We start from the raw sequence: 20501 nt of genomic DNA on the forward strand, positions 1-20501 counted from the left end.
GACCACACTTACCACGCAGACCCACCCCCTCCACTCCACAAATCTAAAGCCAGGCAAAATAACCAGTTCACCCTTGTTTGCTGGGATCTGCCCAGTTTTAGCACTGGGAGTCCCGTACCCCAAGCACACCATGGCACAGTCCCTCCTGGAGTCCAGCACAGTCCCCGCTCCATGAAACACCAAGGCACTTAAGCACTTCATTCTGCTCAAATTCTCCCGCATGTGCCTACCCCTACTATACATTCTCTGTTCTCTGGAAATGCAGCCTCCCCTGAGGTAGGTGTGGTCATATGACCTAGACCTGCCCCGAGGTGTGAGTGAACTCTCCCCCCTTCCAGGGAGCTGAAATGGACAGGACCAGGTGCAATGAGCCAGTGCTGATCCTGCAGATAAGAACAAACCTTAGGAAATGACAGAGCCACAGACAGAAGGGACCTGACTCCCTGATGCTCCCCAGAACAGAGGTGCCTCCCAGAGACCAGCCACAAGGTCAGACTTTTACATGTCAGAGAAGTGAGCCTCTATTAGGCTTCAGCCATTGTTATTTGGTCTCTGTTACAGCAGTCAAACTGATATCCTACTTGATATGTGTAGTAAATTTCCCCTTTCACAGATGAATAAAAAATCCTCACAAGAAGAGACAATCCAAAAACCAGCAAGCGAATGTCTTCTTGGTACCTCGCTGGTACCAATCACTGTGCTAGCATCTCAGAAACACTTATAAAAGAGTAGAAAGCACATTACAAAGCTCACATTCCAACCAGGCTTACAGACAGCAACACAAAAGAAACAAGACAACCATACAAGGGTTGCCCATCATCGCTAGGCACCAGGACAAGAGGCCTCACTCTTAGGGCAGAGCTGAGGTAAGAGTAGCCTGAGGTAGGCTTGTGAGGACAGGTCAATGAGGGGTTCAACCTGGAAGAGTCGTGACTAGGAGACGAGGAAAGAGGGACCAGAAGGCACAGCTTTAAATGAACACACAACCATGGTGCTAGGTGCAACCTCATCTCTGTAAACATCAAGCTCAGGGGCGGAGTTGAGGGAGAAGTGAACACAGTCTCTCCTCTTCCCTCACCCACCCCGTGCTTGCATTTTTTAGGACTGATAATTATCTATGTGCATCATTATGGCTTTTCATATAACCTTTCTCAGTTTGGTGACCAGATGATCTGTTGTTAAACCAGGGAGAGGGTTTGTGACCACATTCACTACCCAAGACCCCCATGCCCTTCTGACTAAAGACTCCGCAGAGTCCCAGGGCAAAGAACTTTCTCCAAGAAGACAGAAAAACATCCCCTCTTTTAAAACTTTGAACATTACAAGTAAAGCCAAACATCCTCTCTTGACACCTCTTCCCCAGTCCTGGTGCCCAACAGTAGCCTCCTACCCACTGTAATAGTCAGTTATGAGGATATAAAGTATATCCTTCCAGACATCATTCTGATATGCTGACTTTTATATGCCCCCTGACCCTAGAAAATATATATGTCCATGTGTTCAACAAAAAATGACATGATACCATAAATACTCTGCAACTCCTCCTTTCACTCCATGTCATGTTTCTGGGAAGCATCCCTGTGGATTCATACTTCTCTTCTGACTCCTTTTGAACATTCTGCAACATGGATGCACTGCATCTATTTATCCATTTCCCTGTATGTGGATATTGAGTCACTATCCCTTCAATTTACTTGAACAGAATCAATCATATTTCCCCCCAATGACCAACAATCCACACTGAGGGGTACCAATTTAGAAAATTCCTGTTCTTCCCTGAATAATCTGCTCCGCTTTGTCAGAAGTTTTCACAGGAGTTCCTGTCATAGCTCAGCAGCAATGAACCTCACTAGCACCCATAAGAACAAGGATTTGATCTCTGGCCTTGCTCAGTGGGTTAAGGATCTGGCATTGCTGTGAGCTGTGATGCAGGTCACAGAGGCGGCTTAGATTCCAAGTGGCTAGAGCTGGCAGCTGTAGCTCTGATTCCTACCCCTAGCCGGGGAATTTCCATATACTGTGGGTACAGCCCTTAAAAAAAAAAAAAAAAAAAAGCTAAATATATAAATAAAACCCTAAAGTATAAAAAGTAGTTATAAAACTACATTAATGTTCACACAATATAAAAGGAGGTAACTGGTCTCATCTATAACATAAAAGGGTTGGAGGGGAACACAGAGATGTTGAGTTTTTATATAAGATTGAAATTAAGCTAACGTCAGTTTAAAATAAATTGTTCTAACCTTAAGATATTTTATGTAATTGCAATGATAACCAAAAAGAAAGTATCTATAAAAAATATACAAAGGAAAATGACAAGAGACTCAAAATATGTCACTACCAAAAAAAAAAAGATCAATGAAATACAAAAGGCAGCAAAGGAAGGAAAGATAGACAAAAAAGCTACAAGACATACAGAAAATAGCAAAATAGTAATACTAATAATTACTTCCCTATCAGTAATTATTTTAAATGTAAATGGATTAAATGCCCCAATTAAATGATGTAGAGTGGTTGAATGAATAAATAAACAAGATGCAACTATATACAAGAGACTCACTTTAGATCTTGGGCCATACATAGGCTTGAAGTGAAAGGATAGGAAAAAAAAATAATTCATGCAAATGGAAACATAAAGAGAGTACCAGCAATTATATTAGACAAAATAGATTTTAAGACAAAAACTGTCACAAGAGACAGAGAAGGAATTTATATCATGATAAAAGGGTCAATTTTCCAGACAGCTATCACAATCATAAATATATATATACACCTAAGATTAGAATTCCCACTATGTGAATAAAACATTGATAAAACTGAAAGGAGAAATAGAAACACAGTATTAGGGGACCTTAAAAACCTCACTCTCAGTTATGGATAATATAACCACATGTTAGCTCAGTAAAGAAGCAACATTTGAACAACTCTATAGGCCAATGGACCTAACAGACAGTTACAAAATACTCCACTCAAAAAATCAGAATATCCATTTTTCTCAGTCATTATAAGTGCATATGGAACATTCTCCAAGACAGACCACATGTTAGGTCACAAAACAAGTCTTAACAAATTTAAGAATTCTGAAACCATACAAAGCATCTTCTTTGACAATGGAATAAAACTAGAAATCAATAGCAGAAGGAAAACAGGAAAATTCATAAATATGTGGAAATCAAACAACACATTCTTAAATAACCAGTGGGTAAAAGAGAAAAAAAGTCACAAAAGAATTTGGAAAATTTCTGGAAAATAAGTGAAAACAAAAACACAGCATACCAAAACTTATGGGGTATAGACAAGGCAGTTTATAACAGGGAAACTTACAGCTGACATTGTAAACATTGACAACGAAAAAGAAGCTATCAAATCGACCCAAATTTACATTACAAGGTAACAAACAAAAACCACACAAAAGTTCTAAAATTAGCAGAAGGAAGGAAAGAAAAAATATAAGAACAGCAACAAATGAAATGCAAACTAGAAAAACAATTAGGAAAAACAAAATCAATGAAACCAAGAATTGGTTTTTTGGAAAGATCAATAAAATTGATAAACTCTTAGATGAAGAAAGAAAGAAGACTTAAAAACCTAAAATTAGAAATGAAAAAAAAGGAGAGGGGTATTACAATAGATTTCACAGAAATAAAAAAAATTATAAGAAACTATGTGGGAGTTCCCATTGTGGCTCAGCAGGTTACGAACACAACTAGTATCCATGAGGATGTGGGTTTGATCGCTGGCCTTGCTCAGTGGTTAAGGATCCAGTGTGGCTGTGGCTGGCAACTGCAGGTCTAACTCAACCCCTAGCCTGAGAACTTCCATATGCCTTAGGTGTGGCCCTAAAAAAAGAAAGAAAGAAAGAAAAGAAAAAGAAAGAAAGGAAGGAAGAAAAAGAAACTACTGTGAGCAATTATATTGCAACAAATTGGATAGCGTAGAAGAAATAATAATTTCTAGAAACATGAAGCCTAACAAAGACTGAATCATACAAAAATAAAAAATTAAACAAATGTATAAGTATAGAGACTACAACGTAATCAAAAACTTCCCAATAAAGAAAAACCCAGAATCAAATGGCTTCTTTGCCAGAGAATTCTATCAAACATTTAAAGAGGAAGACACCAGTCCTCCTCAAACGCCTTCAAAGAAATGAAGGAGAGGGAAATGTCTAAACTTATTCAAAGATACAAGAAAACCACAGACCAATATCCCTGACAAATACAGATGCAAGAATCCTCACACCGTTAGGATGTCACTATCAAAAGAACAGAAAATAACAAGTTCTGGCAAGGATGCAGAGAAATCAGAATCCTTACGTACTGCTAGTCAGAATGTAAAAAGTACAGTCACTAGGAAAATGGTATAGTAGTTCCTCAAGAAAATTAAAAATACTAATTAGGAGTTCCCATTGTGGCTCAATGGTAACGAACCCAACTAGTATCCATGAGGATGTGTGTTCAATGCCAGCCCCACTCAGTGGGTTAAGGATCCAGCATTGCTGTAAGCTGTGGTATAGGTTGGCAGCTACAGCTCTGATTTATCCCCTAGCCTGGAAACTTCCATATGCCACAGGTGCAGCCCTAAAAAGACCAAAAAAAAAAAACATATATATATGATCCAGAAATTCCACTCTAGATACAGTCCAAAGAATTCAAATCAGGATCTCACAGAAATCGCCCCTATCTTCATCCAGCATTATTCACAATAGCCAAGAGGCAGAAACAACCCACATGCCCACTGACAGCTGAATGGGTAAAGAAAATGTGGTAGGTTTACACAGCAAAATACTATGCAGCCTTTAAAAAACAAGAAAATCCTGTCATATACTACAACATGGATAGGCCGTGAGGATATTTTGCTAACCAAAAATAAGTCAATCATAAAAAGACAAATACTGTATGATTCCACTCAGATGAAGTATCTAGAGTAATCAGAATCACAGAAACAGAAAGCAAAAAGTTGATACGGTTGTCAAGAACAAGGAGTGGGGAGGAGAGGGAGGATTAGCAATTACTGGGTATAGTTTCAGCTTTGCAAGATAAAAAAGTTCTAGAGATCTGACACACAACAATGCAAATATACTTAACACTACTAACCTATACACTTAAATGGCTAAAATGATAAATTTAACATTGTATGTCTTTTAACTCACATGAAACACACAGAAACTAGGAACCTAAAAACTGTAATTTCTCAAATAAACACATACTGGACACAACAGAGAGTGGATTAAAGAATAGGAAAAAGGCCAGTAGAAAACATCCAGGCTGAAGCATGGAGGGGGAAAAACAGTGAGAAACATATTTTTTTTAAAGGTACAGAAGACATATGAGACATGGTCAAAGAACTAAGATATAGGAGAAGAAGAAAGAAGAGCACAGAAGCAGTCTTAAAAAACAAGAGGCATCTTCCAAACTAACCAAAACATCAACCTATAGATTTAAGAAGTACTAAGAACCCCCCCAACCCAACACCCTAGCAGGATAAACAACGAAAACCACACCTGGACACATCATGGTATGACCACTATGAAATAAAGGCCCAGACAATCTTAAAACACTGGGGGAGGGGAGAGAAGCAGGTCAGACACACATTATCTCGGCACTTCTCACCAAAAATGATGTGTGGTTGGCTGACAAGGGCCTCATTTAGGTCAATGCCTAATCCCCAGGGCCTGCGTCTATTACCTCACATAGGTTATCACCTCACTTTTTCAAAGTCTGCTTTGTGCCCTTTCACTATCTGTTTTTGCTAACCAAAAGAAACCCAAAGAGGATGTTTACTTTTACAAAAAAAAGGAAAAAGTGAAAATAGTGTCCAGCATTTGTTTTGTTTGCTGTGAGTTGAGCCTTTACTATAGAGGCAGCACACACACTGAGCGGACTGGCTCCCTCCCCAGGACCCATGCTTAGCATCAGGCCACCAGGGCTCTGCAAACATCTGTGCTTTATCTTGATTTATTCCGTGCATCCATTCAACAAGATATGTCCTATGCTAATTGCTCCTTCCCTTTCTGCCTTTTCGGCTTACAAAAGGTTTCACAGTATCACTCTACTTCTGGACAGAGAGGGATACCTGTACAGCAAAAGCATAATTAAATTAGGTATATTCAGAGGAGATTCTCACCCTGGACCAAGTGGGCTGGCCCAAAATGCAATCACATGCATCCTTATGAGAGGCAGAAGGGGTTTTGAGACAGACAAACATGGAGATGAAAGCAAAGAGAAGATGCAGCAGAGAGATCTGAAGATGTGGGTGATGTGGCTACAAAGCGAAGGGATACTGGCAGCACCAGAACCTGGAAGAGGCAAGGGACAGATTCTCCCCCAGAACCTTTAAGGGAGTGTGGGCCTACCACCACCTTGGTTTTGGCCTAGTTGGTACTGATTTTGAACTTCTGGCTTCCAGAACTATGAGAGAATAAACATATGTTATCTTGACGATAGAGTCTGTGACTTTTTTACAGCAGTCCCAGGAAAGGAATACACAGTGAAAGCCAAAAGATAATGAATAACATCTTTAAAATGCATTAAAAAAAATCTACCAGTGTAAGACTCTATATCCAGTGAAAATCGCCACAATGGTGGGAAAACAAACAAAAACAGAATTTGTCACCAACAAACCTGCATTACAAGAAATGCTGAAAGTAACTGTAACAACAAGAAAACCATAATTTTATGAATTAACGGATGTGTTAATTATCCTTATTGTGGTAAACCTTTTGCAACATATACATATATCAAATTATCATATTGTATACCTTAAACTTGTATGATATTCAATTCTATCTCAATTAAGTTGGAAAAAAAGAAATGCTGAAGGGCGTTTTCAGCAAAAAGAAAACAAAATCAGAAGGAAACAATTTCAGGAAGGAATGAAGAATAATGGAAAAGGTAAATATAAATGAATGATTGATAAGCAAATCAATAACACTCCTGGATTTAAAATACACGTAAGGAGTTCCCATTGTGGTGCAGCGGAAACAAATTTAACTAGTAACCATGAGGTTGCAGGTTCAATCCCTGGCCTCATTCAATGCCTTAAGGATCCCGTGTTGCCGTGAGCTGCGGTGTTTAGGTCGCAGACATGGCTTGGATCTTGCGATGCTGTGGCTGTGGTGTAGGCCAGCAGCTGTAGCTCTGGTTCCCTAGCCTGGGAACCTCCATATGCCACGGGTAAGATCTTAAAAAGACAAAAAAAAAAAAAAAAAATATATATATATATATATATATATATATATGTATGTATTATATATATATAAATAAAATGATTTCTGTAAGAGCAGAATCTGGCACAACATTGTAAATCAACAATACTTTAAAAAATATTTTCAAAAATTTGAAAATCCAAAAAAATAAATTAATAAAGTAAAATATATATAAAATGAAAATGATAGTAATGCAAAAAGTGGGAAGGAGGGAAAGGAGTCATCATGCTCTAATATTTCCAAATTTTCCAAATTATTAGGGAAGTTGTCAAAGTAATGATTCGTGTTAGTAGTAAGAGATGTGTATCAGGAAGGCTGCTATAACCACCCCTCCTCTGAAGAATAAAACAAAATGAATAGCTAAAAATTAACAGATGCAGAAACAGAAATAAAAATATTTAATTAATCCAAAAAAATGTAAGAAGAGCATAAAAGGGACATAAAACAGGAAAGACAACAGAAAATAGTAAGATGATAAATGTATTAGTAATTATTTTATCCGTGATTAAATACTCTGAGTACACAATAAAGATTGTCAAAGGTGTGTTCAAATTGTGAAAACATCTCAGGCTGTACACTCTTCTATAAATGTATGTGGACATTCTATACATATACTACACTTCAATAAAATGAAAAAAGACTGTCAGTGGGTTTAAAAAAAAAAAACCCTACATGCTGTTTATAAGAGCCATTTACATAGAAAACTACAGAAAAGTATAAAAGGACGGAAAAAAGATGAACTATGCAAACATGTAACCAAAAGAAAAAGGGTGTGACAATAATACCAGACAAAACAGACTTTAAGGCAAGAAACATCCCTAGAGATAAAGGATAATAAAAGATAATGATAAAAGGGTCAACTTAACACAGTACATAACAACTTAGAAGAAGCACCTAAAGACAACTTTGAAATACATAACAGAAAAACAAAAACAAAACACAAAGAACTAAAAGGAACCCTACACAAATTGATATTTTTCAAAGGTGTCCACTAGACATACATCAAATGTACCAGAGATGGTGTCTACAGAAGAAAAAGGAATCAAGCAACTGTTATTGCCAAAAGCCAAATAGTCGTTTTTACATTTTACATTGAAAAATATAAAAATTGGGGAGTTCCCGTCATGGCTCAGTGGTTAACCAACCTGACTAGCATCCATGAGGACGTTTCCCCAGGGCCCTAGAGGAAACCCTGCCTTTTCAGCCTCCTATGAAATGCAAGTAGCCAAGGAGGTATAAGTGGAAGACGCAGGGTGGGGCTTCCAGGTAAGCTGTTTAAAGAGGCACACTTTTGCCTTGCCCCTGCCTCCTCCCTGCTCCCTGAACACGGATGTGATGGCAGGGGCTGCAGTGACCCTAGGGAGACCTTGAGGAGGGGAGCCATGACCTAGGGTGGTAGACTCTGAAGACAGTAGCATCACCATCCCAACAGGACACACCCTCTAGATGAGTGATATGTGAAAGCAAAGCAAACCTCTATCTGGTTTATGTCACTGCAATGAGGCTTCTGTGGTCAACAACAAATCTCATCCTGAGAGCCTGGTGGAGAAGCCAGCCCAGTCACTTGCCTTCAAAGAGTGGAATGGAGTCATTAGAAAAGGTGTCCAAGGCAAGGAGGTCTTTCCCATCTTTGGACCCACTGCGTTTGTGCTTATGTTTCCTTCGAAAGAAGGATCTGCGTGCAGCTGCCGAGAGCGTCTTTGCAGCATTGTCATCTTTGACTTCAGACATGCTAAGCCTCCGGGAGAATTCTTGGTCCATCCTACGGACAAAGAGTACAGCAGAGCTGGGAAGGGCCCAGGAACCAGCACCTGCCCAGCTGCCCCACCAGCAAGGAGAGCCAGAGCCCCACCCTGAAGCCCAGACTCAAGAACACTCACACATATTTGCTGGGGATCTGCCCGCGCTGGATCTTCTGGGCGTTCTCATCCAGCTGCCAGGCCATCCAGGACCCAAATGTGCCCTGGGGCAAGGTGTCATCAACATAGAGGATGTCGTCTTTCTTAAAGCTCAGCTCATGCTCCACTTCTGCTAGCCGCTCATACAGGGCCCTGGAACAGGCAACAGAGGGGACAGGTCAGGCTGCTGGCTGCCCTTTGTAGCCATCCTTCTAGGGCTGCTCTTCTGCTCTGAGCTTTCCCCAGACCACCATCAGGACCTGCCTATCCCCACTCCAGTGGTGGTTCCCAAAGGAGGGAGCCCAGGCTTTACCTGAAAGGACAGAGACTTCCCCTTCCTCCCCTGAGACCGAGGCTCCCTAGAGACAAAAGCTGCCTTATGCCCATCAGAAAATAGACGTTTTGTCAAGGATCAAGGCTGTATCTCCACTTCCAAATGGGCCTTTCCCATCTGCATTCCTCCCTCGAGGCAAGGCCAATGTCTCCTACAGATTGGAAACTTCCCAGAATGGAAATACACCATTTCCACTGAGGTGAGGGTCTCTAGGGACAGGGACCCATACCTCCCGGTACATGGCTGGTCAGTGCTCTCCATTCCCATGTGGACAGGAAGCTGAGCCCTCCTAGAAAACGGCCAATGCCCACCCAACACACATTTGTACAATACTTCAGGGCACCATGGATGCCTTGGTGTCCACACAGTGTAGAAGGATCTGCAGACCTGGGTCAGGGGAGACCAGGACAGGAATAGAGCCCACAGGAAAATGTGGCACAGCAGCCTCAAACTTCCCCAGGTCCTAAACCCTAAAGAGGGAGCCTATCTGGCCCTGGGAGTCTTCAGGGTTTTTCTAAGTCGCAAGTATCTCACTGTGAGCTTGTGATTTGGGGCCTGAGTAATAGTGCTCTTGGCCCCAGCTTTGGGTCCAAGAAACACAGGGACATTCCCAGGAAACAGCCTCCACTGAATGCCCCTCCCTGGTCCCAAGTCCCCAGCACCTCTGGCCACTAGTACCTGATGTAGAAGCTGTCACCAGGCAGGCCCTTGACCTTGGTGAACTCCTCGGGGCGGTACTGCACCTTCAGGCGGACGCCATCCTTGGGCTTTAGCATCTCCACATAGACCTCCTCCACTGTCTTGCTGCGCACATCCAGACCACCATACTACCATGGATGGGGGACTGGGTCAGAGGGCAGAAGCCATGGTGGCTTGGGAACTCAGAACCCAGTTGTGAGTTAACAGGAAGAGTCAACCTTCCCTTCCCAGAGAATGCATCTGTCCCACATACCCAGGTGAGGCAAGGCCTCTGCAAGTGCCTGCTCTGCCCTCAACGGCTCCTCCCAGGAGCAATCCTCCTCTAGCCGCCAGCGAGGAAGGCTGACTTGGAAACGGCACTTCTTGCATCTCTCAGTACCTATGACCCACCTCCTCCATCCAACAGGAGACCCAGTGAGAGGAAGATGTCACTCGCCATCAGATCAGAGTCCTGCTGCTAACAGGAGCACAGCCACCTCTCCTCGGGACACCAGTGACCAAGCCAGGCCCTGCCCTCTTTCCCACGATTTATCCAGAGGGGGTCTGGGTGGCATTCAACACCGACAAGGGCTGCCAGGAGCGGCTGTGCTCCGCCTCCCATGCCACCTGAGATGGCAGGAAGCCCCACGTGAGAATGGAGAGCAGCCTGACTGCTACTCAGCAGCTCAGAACTCACCTCGAGGATGAGGTCCCCAGGCACAAGGCCATCAGGGCCCTTGGCAGGACTGTCATCCTCCACCTCAGCCACAAACACCCCGTGCAGGTTCCCACCACATAAGTGCACTCCAAGCTCCAGCTGGGACTTTTTGATGAAGACGACTCTTGGCTCTGGGGTCTTCTTGGTGGCATCTCCCATTATCCTTTTGAGAAAGAAAATGAAATTCAATCACACACAGGGAGGGAGGAGGGGATGAAAAAGATGAAACAGTGGTGAGCTCTAACCATTTTCTGCTGGCCCCTCGGGGTCACATGAGGCCTCAGAACCATGGGTACTGAGACAGGTTGTAGTTCTAATGACTTGGTTTATAGGCAGGACGCTGAGGTTTGGTAGAGCTGAACACAGGGCTCCCCGGGTCACAAAGCCAACTGGGAACAGAGTGGAAATCAACGCCCCTGATTTCCAGCCCAGCTGTCCATCACGCACCTTGGGCTGTGTCTCGCCCACATGGTCTGCAATGGTTTTCCTAACTTTATTCTCCTAACAAAGTCAGAGCCTGGCTCAACAGGGCACAAATTATCCTGTGAATGTTTTTCTGAGCAGTTCCCATGGCCCAGGTGATACTAAACCACAAAGCAGGACCCTTTGCTATCAAGGAACCCAACACAGTGAGGGACACTGAAAGGCTGACAAACAAACTGAGCAAGGGAGATGGGACAGCAATGGAGCCTGATGAGCAAGACCTCAGGAGAAGAGCCAGCCAGTGATGATAATTTTGCTGCAGTAAGCGCAGCCATAATGGGCACAGTGAAAGGTCACAATCAGAAAAGCCCATAAGACGTCGTAGCTTTCAGCCTGCAAACTTTTGGGAATAGTCCATTAATGCCATGCCTGTGAAAGGCCTCTCTCCTGGACTGCAGAGCCAGCTCCCTACCATGTTCCTTGTAACTGCTCCACCATGGCCCCTGGCGGCCCCCTGCAGCTGTGCTGCACGTGCTGGACACTGATCTGCCACCCTCAAACTCAGAGCTCCTTGGGGACAACAATGCTTTGATGGCCAGAGCCCCAGTCCTGGCAGGCTGATGACTGTGGGATTCTGTCTAAAGGCAGAATCAGAAAACGAGTGAATGAGAAACAGGAGAAAGGAAACAGGCAGAGCTAGAATGATTCAGTGAGAAAAGAAACAAAAGGCAGGAGGGAGAGAGGAAAAAAGGACTGGCATGCTCCCCACCCCAAATCCTGACAACCCAGTGTACTGTCTCTAGCACAGAGCGGTACTGGCTGTGGGGGGACCCACGTCTCTCTGAGGATGTGCTTGGGCCACAGTGACCCGCCCACCCCACCAGGCCCAGGTGCACAGGTGGAAGGCTCGTAGCATACATTTGCTGACCTGGAGCTGGTGGTGCTCTGCTTGGCCGGGGGTGTGCCAGGGCCCTCGTCCTGCTCCATCAGTGGGTCGATGACAGAGGGATGCTCTGGGGTGGTGGCACCACTGCCCTGGAGAGTGGAGTGGGTACTGACAGGGTCCAGGTGGGAGCTGGGGACAGAGGACGGAAAGAATAAGGAGCCTCCTCTCCCCCAGCCACCCGGGGCCACGCCCTCTCTGGTGGTGACCAGGTGTAGGATGTGAACAAGGATCAGGTCACACAGCTCTGAGCCCTAAGAAGAGCAGAGGCCTCAGGAGCCTGGACTCAGGTTGTCCACCTGGAGGATCTGCTTGTCCTCTCCTCCTCTCTGTCCTCAACTCAGGGATCCTCTGCAAAGGGGTCAGCCTGGGGACACATAAATTCACTGGTCCCTTTTCCTGCTTGTGCCTCTCGGCCCTGCCATTCACAGGTGCTGCATGGCATGGGCATGTCTTCCCCCTCCCCTCATCTGCCCTGCAGCCTACAGCCCAGAGGCAGATTACGGGTAGGTGTCCAATGCCTGCTCCTGGCTGGGGGCTGAACCACTCTGTTTGGGAACCCTGCTCGGGGCCTCAGCTCCTGTGCCCATGGTTTCCCCTGCACAGGGGAATCAGCCACCTCTTTCTACACCCTATTTCAGGAGGGAACTCCTCCCTCCATATGCCCTTTCTCCAAAACCCAGGGCTTGTCAAGTCTCCTCCTACATAAGCAGAATCCCCAGCTGGCATGTGGATCTCCCTGCAGTAAGCCACACACCGCCACACCCATATTTCCTCCTGCAGGCCCAGGGCCTCACCTGGACCGGGAGTGGCTGCTGAGCTGGTGCATGTGTGGGTTGTACTGGGCCAGGATGGTGATGGTGTCACACTGCTGCCCGATGATGAGCCGGGCCTGCTGCTCGGTGGCGCTCCGCAGGTTTATACCATTGAACTAGGAAACATCCAAAGCAGGCTCAGTGATGGGGGAGGAGGCATGGAGGAGGTCCTGGGGACCTAGGAAGGGAGGAGAGGAGGGAGGGAAGGGCGGCTCCCGCTTACCTCAAGTAATTGGTCGCCATACTCAAGGCCGGCCTGGTGAGCGATGCTCCCCCCAGTCACCTTGGAGACGTAGACGCCACCCTTCTCCCCACTCACAATGGAGATGCCCAGCGGCTCTGAGCCCTTCTGCAGCTTCACATGACGTGGCTCCTCCACGTAGGGCCTTCGAAGAGAGCCACCAGTTTTGGACTCAAAGGAAAGTCTAGGGACAATCTGATGTCAAGCATGCAATTGCTATGTAGAAAGGGCCAGGGAGCGGACACACTCCTATGACACAGCTGAATGGAACATAATGAAGCCCACTTTTGTACGATGATGACACACAACCTCATGCAATGCAGACTTGACCCACCCTCGATGGACACAGGAGCACCCAATCCCAAAGACACCAAAAATGGTCTGTGTGAACTATAAACACTGATATACACAGGGAAAAGGCACGCAGATTTCCATAACAGGAGAGGAGCGGCTTCACAAAGTACAATTTACCAACCTCCAATGGGGTCTCAAGATGCCCCTGGAGGTAAAGAAGTGCTTTCTGGGGTGACATTCACCCGAGGGGACAATATAAAATACCAGTTTTTATATTTACCAGTACACTGAGTGATACGAACTGATCATGAAATTAAGCTGCTGCAAACCCGAGGCATTAAAAAGGGAACAGGGAGGCTCGGAGCACGGCCGCACCATGCACTCACTGGCCCCAGGGAGCCGCCCAGCACACCGCAGAAACGAGGGGCAGAGGGGGCTGGGGCGGGGACCTCCTGTCGGGCCAACCTCAGACTCCTCAGGGAGGAGGACCTGGGCCTGGCAGCAACAGGCAATCTCAGGAGGGATCTGTGGTGGTGGAGACATCTGGAAGGTGCAAAAGATTAGAAAGAAGAGGGGTGATCGGAGGAGGAAGACAGCCACACACACCTGGAACATAACAGACAGAAAGACAGCCAAGTGACGCCGAGCTGCCAGGACCATGCCTCCCACTGCCCCGAACTCCTCCTCTGGATAGGACTGCAGCCAAAGGCCAGGGGTATGCCAACTAGAAAGCCACCTCCTCCAGAACACACGGGTGGGCACAGACCCACGTGGAGAAGGGCAGGCAGCAGAGCAGAGGGGAGCCCTTTTGGAGGTAGTCTTTATTTTTTAGTCTCCTGAATGATTTAAACTTTTTATAATATGCACAAGAGTATTCTCAAAACAATAAGGCTGCTTTGGAAAAGACAAAGTATACTTAATGTTACAAAGAGCTTAAGAATGAAGTATTTATGTATGTGAAATGATATAAATAATAAAACATGCATTTAAACTGTGTACATACATGTACTCATGCATACATCTCAAAAGGTTAAAAATAACAGCAATTGAATCTCTAGTTGATGCAATGATGTGACTTTTTTTCTTTCTATTTGCCTAGTTTTCCCAATTTTCTATAATGACAGTGCACTTTTTTTTCTTTTCTTTCTTTTTTTTTTTTTTTTTTTTTGGCTGCCTCACAGCATACAGAGTTCCTGGGCCAGAGACAGAGCTAAGCCACAGTTGTGACCTACAGCTGTGCCACAGCTGCGGCAACAATGGATCCTTAACACACTGGGCTGGGCCAGGGACTGAACCTGAGTCCCACTGCTCCAGAGAAGCCGCTAATCCTGTTGCACCACAGCAGGAACTCCAATAGTATACTTTAGACTCAGGAAAAGCAGGCCTGTTTTTAGTAAGGATCCCATCAAACATATTAAACTTTATGTCCCTCATCAGACCCTAAGCACTGTGAAGCAGGAATCACTCACGCAAACACACACACACTCACACACCTACCCCACATCTCTGTGCTGTAGACGAAGCAACAGGGATGCCTAGCCACATGTGATAAGGCCCCTTCTGCTTCTAAGGAACCCTCTTCACTAGGGAGAAGATCTTGTTCTCTCAATGACCTGAGCTGGGGTTCAGTAAAACCACACCCCCACCCCAACCCCACTCACTGCAGGTTCGTGCACCTGTCTACATGAAGCAGGGGAGGCTGTCATGAACACGTCCATGTGAACTGCACCTGACTCCCCTGGGGGCCCGGGCACCTTGGTGGTCAGGTATCCAGTTAATACTTGCTACTTACAGGTTCAGATTGTCAAGTCAAATGAGATTTTCTTAATGACGGGCCCACCCAGCATTGTCCCTTCTGTGGCTCACAGCTACAAAAGTCTACTGCTTTTTGGATTTGGATGGAGGAGAGTAGCTCTACTCCTTTTCAGTGATTAAATAAAGCTAAGTTCACGTTTACTCAGACCTCCCACCAGGACCTAGATAGAACTTTAAATATAAATGGCCTGGTAAATCGCACTTTGAGGAACAAGAGGTGGATGAGGAGTGAGCAGAGTTTATATACAGGGAAGGACGGGCCCTTAGAGGAAGCAGGTCTGGACTGGCAGCTGAGACTGACCTGCACTTCAAAATGAACCAATAAATGGCTACACTGTACATGTATGCTTCACATATTTTTTTTTTAATGTGTATTTCTTTTCACAATGGAAAACCTGGGGGTGTGGGGAAGGGATAAGCAATGAAGCTATATTCTAGAACAAAAAAGCAAAGGTTAAAAGTGAGTCCTGGAGTTCCCATCATGGCTCAGCAGAAACGAGTCTGACTGGTATCCAGGAGGACACAGGTTCAATCCCTGGCCTCGCTCAGTGGGTTAAGGATCCGACATTGCCATGAGCTGTGGTGTAGGTTGCAGACATGGCTCAGATTCTGAGTTGCTGTGGCATAGGCCAGCAGCTACAACTCCAATTTGACCCCTAGCCTGGGAACCTCCAAATGCCACTGGTACAGCCCTAAAAAGACAAAAAAAAAAAAAAAAAAAAAAAAAAAAGTGAGTCTTGACTCTAATTAAGGTAGGCCAGTCGCTAACCTTGTGACCACAGACAGACCACTCCCACTTTCTGGCTTGAGTTTTCTCATCTATAAAGTGGGTCCGATGATGATGGTCTCAGGAGTATGTGCAGATTTCACAACTTACCACATGGAAAATGCTTTAACAAAGGCCTGGGAAGTAGCGAAGGGCACCACTCCACTAAGGTCACTGTCAGGTTGTCCTTCTGTCACATGCTGGAGCTCCCCTTCTCCTGGGGACACTCAGGGGGAAGGGCTCACCCTGCTCCTCCCTTGGCTGTCCTCATGCACCCCTCCTCCTGCATCATGTGCTCACAGGACCTCCTCAAAAAGGAGGAGGATGAGGGACACCAGGGAATGCGAAGTGACTCCAACTAGAGCAGCCTTGCTTGAGCTCAGCTCAGTGGAGACACCCCAACTCCTGCCACTTCCCTCCACCAAGCGCTGGGCCGCTGCAGGAGCACACCGGCCTCTGCTGTGCCTGTAGCGCAGATGTCAGGCCCCGCTCACCTGTCCTTTCTCCGCTCCCCGGGGGCCGCGAGGTTGACAGCAATCCTAGGCAACGTGGAGGCTGAGGTCTGGGACTGGCTACAAGAGGACAGGCCGTCGATGTTCAGGGGAGACTGCGGGGGAGTGCTGCATTCCGAGTGCGGCAGCGAGCCTGCCGAGAGGGCTGGGGTGAGCGGTGGGCCGGCACCTCTACTCTGCAGCCCAGGCCAAGGGGAAGATGCAGCCCAGACGCACCCCCCAGCACCTGGCCATGAGTACAGGTTCCAGGCTCCATGAGCCTCTCAATCTCCCCTATTACCAGGCTGCAGGCTGGGCCCCACCAGTATTCACTGATGACTCAGATGCAGAGAGGTGTGAGCTGTGCCCAGACACCCCACCCCGAGGACATGGGGCACCCGCGGTGAGGAGGGAACACTGAGAACTTCTCACCTCTGTCAGAACCCACGACAGATCGTGGGTATCTTGGCGTGGATGGGATTTTAATGCGTTCTGCCTTGAACTGCAAGTTGCTTGAAGACCCTAAGGTTCCATAAGGGGACAAAATCTTAGGCCTGCGATCAAAGAGTACCCCTCACTCCTTCACCACCACTCTAGTGGTCAGGAAACATACATGATTATGACAGAGCGCAAGGCGGGCCCTGCCATTCATCCCCTAGGGGGCCTCTAAGTGCAACAGTCGACCCCCAGTATCTGAATAAACTGCAGGGCTAGGCTGCTGCAGAACAGGGTCACAGTCTCACTTTCAGCTCCGAACAGAGACCAGAGACCGTAACTCAAGTGACAGAGGCTACTGCCAACTTTCTCTCCACAGCACCAGAAGCAGCTCCACCAGGGTCTCTTCATGAAGTAACTGAGGTGTGTTTTCCATCAATGAACGGCAACACGAATGACCTCAAAATCACCTCAGGGTCAGGAAGCAAGGCTCCTTGGTCACAGGGTCAACAGAATAGCTACATGACCACTGAGGGAAGCTGTGGAAAGGCCACAGGAAAGGACTCTGTGCAGCGTGGAGCCAATCTCAGCCCCAGGAGGGGAAAGGAGCTGTATGGGTGGGCCACCAGGAGGTCTGGGCAGGAGGAGGCAAGTGGAGATGAAGAAACTCTGCTGCCCAGAGAGAAGGCTCTGGTAGCGCAGTTACCAAGGCGGGCACTGGAGGGCAGGGAGTTGGACCCATGGGAGGCTCTCATCTCAGAGCAGTCACTGCAGGCCCTGTGGCTCAGGTCCAGGCTCAGGCGTCCCTGGTGCTGGACACTGTGAGAGAAGCAGACAGGTGAAGGGCTCAGGAGGAAGACCAGGACAGGACACAGGGGACGGGGCTGAGGCCCTCGGCCAGCTCAGGGAGGCCCCGAAGCCACTCCCAGTCAGCTGAGGAGAGCGACTTCCCACAGTCACACTCAGAGGGCCCTGCAAGCAGCAGGGGTGGCATGCACTTCAGCCCTGGGCCAGGATCAGGCTCAATGGGAGAAAGCACTTTCTGCAGGGGAGACAGAAGCTCTGAATCCTGGTGCACAGGGAGAGCTGGTGGGCATAGAGGACCTGGAGGGTGCCCCACCCACAGGAGGGCAGACAGCCCAGGCATCGCCCACATGAGGCTGGCCTGCATCAGGCCCAACCATGTGTCATGAGACTACATCCCTTTCCTGTTTAGAAGCCCCTTCCAGTGATCTTCACTGTACTCAGAGTAAAATCCAAACTCGCATTATGGTCACAGATCCTACAGGGTTTGTGCCTACGACTCATCATTCCTTTGCCAAGCTCCCCTACTCTGTCCCTTGAGCCCACCACATCCTTAGACACCTTGGCTGCAGAATCTACAATTAACCTTCCTGGAGGCTCCTCCCCAAGTCCCATTCAACTGGCCTCTTCTCAGCTTTCTGGTCATGGCATCATTCCCTAGCACAGGCCCCTCCCCACCACCCAGTCTAATTTACCATCCTCTTCCAAGCCACAGCCTAACTTGTTGACAGTCTAGGAGTTTCACGGCCACTCTGCACCATCTGTATCACTCTGTTCTCCCCCCCCCCCTTATACTTGAACACAAATGCCACTTGAGAGGAAGTTTATTTAGTCTTCCACTGTATCCCCCAGAACTATAGCAGCCCATGGCATATAGTAGGTGCTCAATCAAAACTTCTCAAATAATTGAATGAATGAGTGACCTCAAGCTAACTCAATCATATGTTTTAAGGCTTAGTTCCTCATCTGTAGACCAGAGACAATAACAGTAAGGTTGCTATGGCAATCCAGTGAGAAGATGCTCATCAAGGTCTGAGCACAATGCCTGGCATGTGAGCACTTGGGTGTCAGTTGTCATTACTACCATCTTCCTATAAACACCTTTTTAAGCTCCACATTGGTAAATGAACAAAGCAACCTTCAACTTTCCCTGGGTCCCGATGCTTTTCTACCTATCCCCTTCCCAGCGAGGCAGGGGAGCCCCTTTATGCTGGGCTTTAGGTGTAGGTAGGTTTGAATGACTAGGGTACAGGGAGGTTATAGGTAGCCTCACATACCTGGGATGCAAGCCCTGGGGGCCAACCTCTCTGGGGACGGGTGGAGAGTTGCAAGGGCCGACCCTGTGGCTGCGCACAGTGTAGATGGGGTTCCTCAGGATGGAGCTCACAGTGGTACTTGGGGTCATACTCCGGGGAACGGTGCCTAGAAATGGGCCGGGTGAGACAATGGCCCCAAAGCACCCAGCCAGCCCCAGATCTATGCAAGCTTCCAGTCTTTCTCCATCTGCAAAGCGGGAAAACCTTCTTTAACGCTGTTTCCCAGGCTGCTACAAGGAGAAAGTGCTCTAAAAAGCTAAGAACAGTCATTGATTTAAGACTGAACACCCCAGACAGTTCAGCAATTGCTAGATCTTCGGACCTCAGGGTTGAGGACACAGCACTTCCCTCAAATGACTGTTGCTGCTCTCCCTGGGACTGGGCGGCCCTGTGAGCCCATGTTGACCATCATCCCTGGCCCTGCTCTGCCAACTCACCCACAGACGGCCTGCCGGGGTAGAAGGGGGGGTTGCTGTGCCGGCTGGAATGCCCTGGTGAGTAAGGGGACCACTCCTGGAGATCTGGGGAGAGTTCTCCACTGGCTGAAACGCGCTTCTGCTCCTGCAGAACCAAAGGCAAGAGGCAGTGGCTGGAAACAGGGAAATATATTGGGGTTTGCAAGTGATTCCATTCCTTACAACCTAGTTCCTCCCACTTGGATACATGAAGTGACATTTGGGAGAGACTGTAACTCATTCATTCACTCACTCACATTGCCTTATATATTTGGAAGAGAAGAACTGCCTTCAAATATCCTCTGGAAGAAAACCACAAAGAAAAAAATTCTGTTCTTTCAAAGAAACAGATCTTGGGTGTAGAAGGTGGAAGATGTGTGCGTCAGGCACACATATATAACAACACCCCATAACTTGTCCAGCTGTGTGAAGCTCTGTGTCTGCCAAGAATAGCACGGATATATTCTCCTGCTCACAGCAGGCTCTCCCTTCTGGAAATGACCATGGCACCCACAAAAACAAGCCAGCCTGTCCTGCTGCCCACTGGCAGATTCACAAGCTCTGTCTTGTCTCCCTAAACCCTTTAAAGTAGGTCCTTGCCACTTAGCTTTATTGTACAAGTTCAAAAGCTTCTTGTTGAATAAGCAAATCAAACACCATGCCCAAGAAAGCATAACTCTTTTGGTGTGATAGTCCCACCACCAAGCACATCTCACACTACTTTCAATCCTTAAGGGAGGCTGCTTTCTGCTGGCATCCATCTGCCCCCCTCCTCTTCCCCGGGGAGTTGCTGAGAGCAAAGGCAAAGGAGCCAGAGCTGGTACCGGTGGCTCAGGCCCCCCAGCACTCTCATGGCCAACACCCCACC

The 20501-nt window shown here is 46.9% G+C and overlaps 1 protein-coding gene across 7 annotated transcripts in view; it reads right to left on the reverse strand.

Moving 5' to 3' along the window:
• Window positions 1–20501, reverse strand: part of DLG5 (discs large MAGUK scaffold protein 5) — a 127828-nt gene that overhangs the window by 6187 nt on the left and 101140 nt on the right. For 4 of the 7 annotated variants that reach the window (XM_084994172.1, XM_084994171.1, XM_084994173.1 and 1 more), the window contains 12 exons: window positions 19616–19739; window positions 19140–19284; window positions 17765–17877; window positions 17056–17145; window positions 16627–16777; window positions 13240–13402; window positions 12999–13132; window positions 12187–12333; window positions 10815–10998; window positions 10118–10266; window positions 9088–9258; window positions 8776–8969 (listed from right to left, as the gene is read on the reverse strand). In XM_084994172.1, the coding sequence (XP_084850298.1) occupies window positions 8776–8969; window positions 9088–9258; window positions 10118–10266; window positions 10815–10998; window positions 12187–12333; window positions 12999–13132; window positions 13240–13402; window positions 16627–16777; window positions 17056–17145; window positions 17765–17877; window positions 19140–19284; window positions 19616–19739 (1765 nt within the window). Of the gene's footprint in view, window positions 1–8775; window positions 8970–9087; window positions 9259–10117; window positions 10267–10814; window positions 10999–12186; window positions 12334–12998; window positions 13133–13239; window positions 13403–14016; window positions 14095–16626; window positions 16778–17055; window positions 17146–17764; window positions 17878–19139; window positions 19366–19615; window positions 19740–20501 lie in introns of all 7 variants that reach the window. The other 3 variants (XM_084994170.1, XM_084994169.1, XM_084994174.1) reach the window with 2 other exon arrangements.

Source organism: Sus scrofa, chromosome 14 (assembly GCF_054392235.1).
Source record: "Sus scrofa isolate SSC_HxYL_T2T_F1_AM1 chromosome 14, Sscrofa_HxYL_maternal_Yorkshire_Landrace_v2.0, whole genome shotgun sequence".
In the NCBI taxonomy this organism is placed as follows: Eukaryota; Metazoa; Chordata; class Mammalia; order Artiodactyla; family Suidae; genus Sus; species Sus scrofa.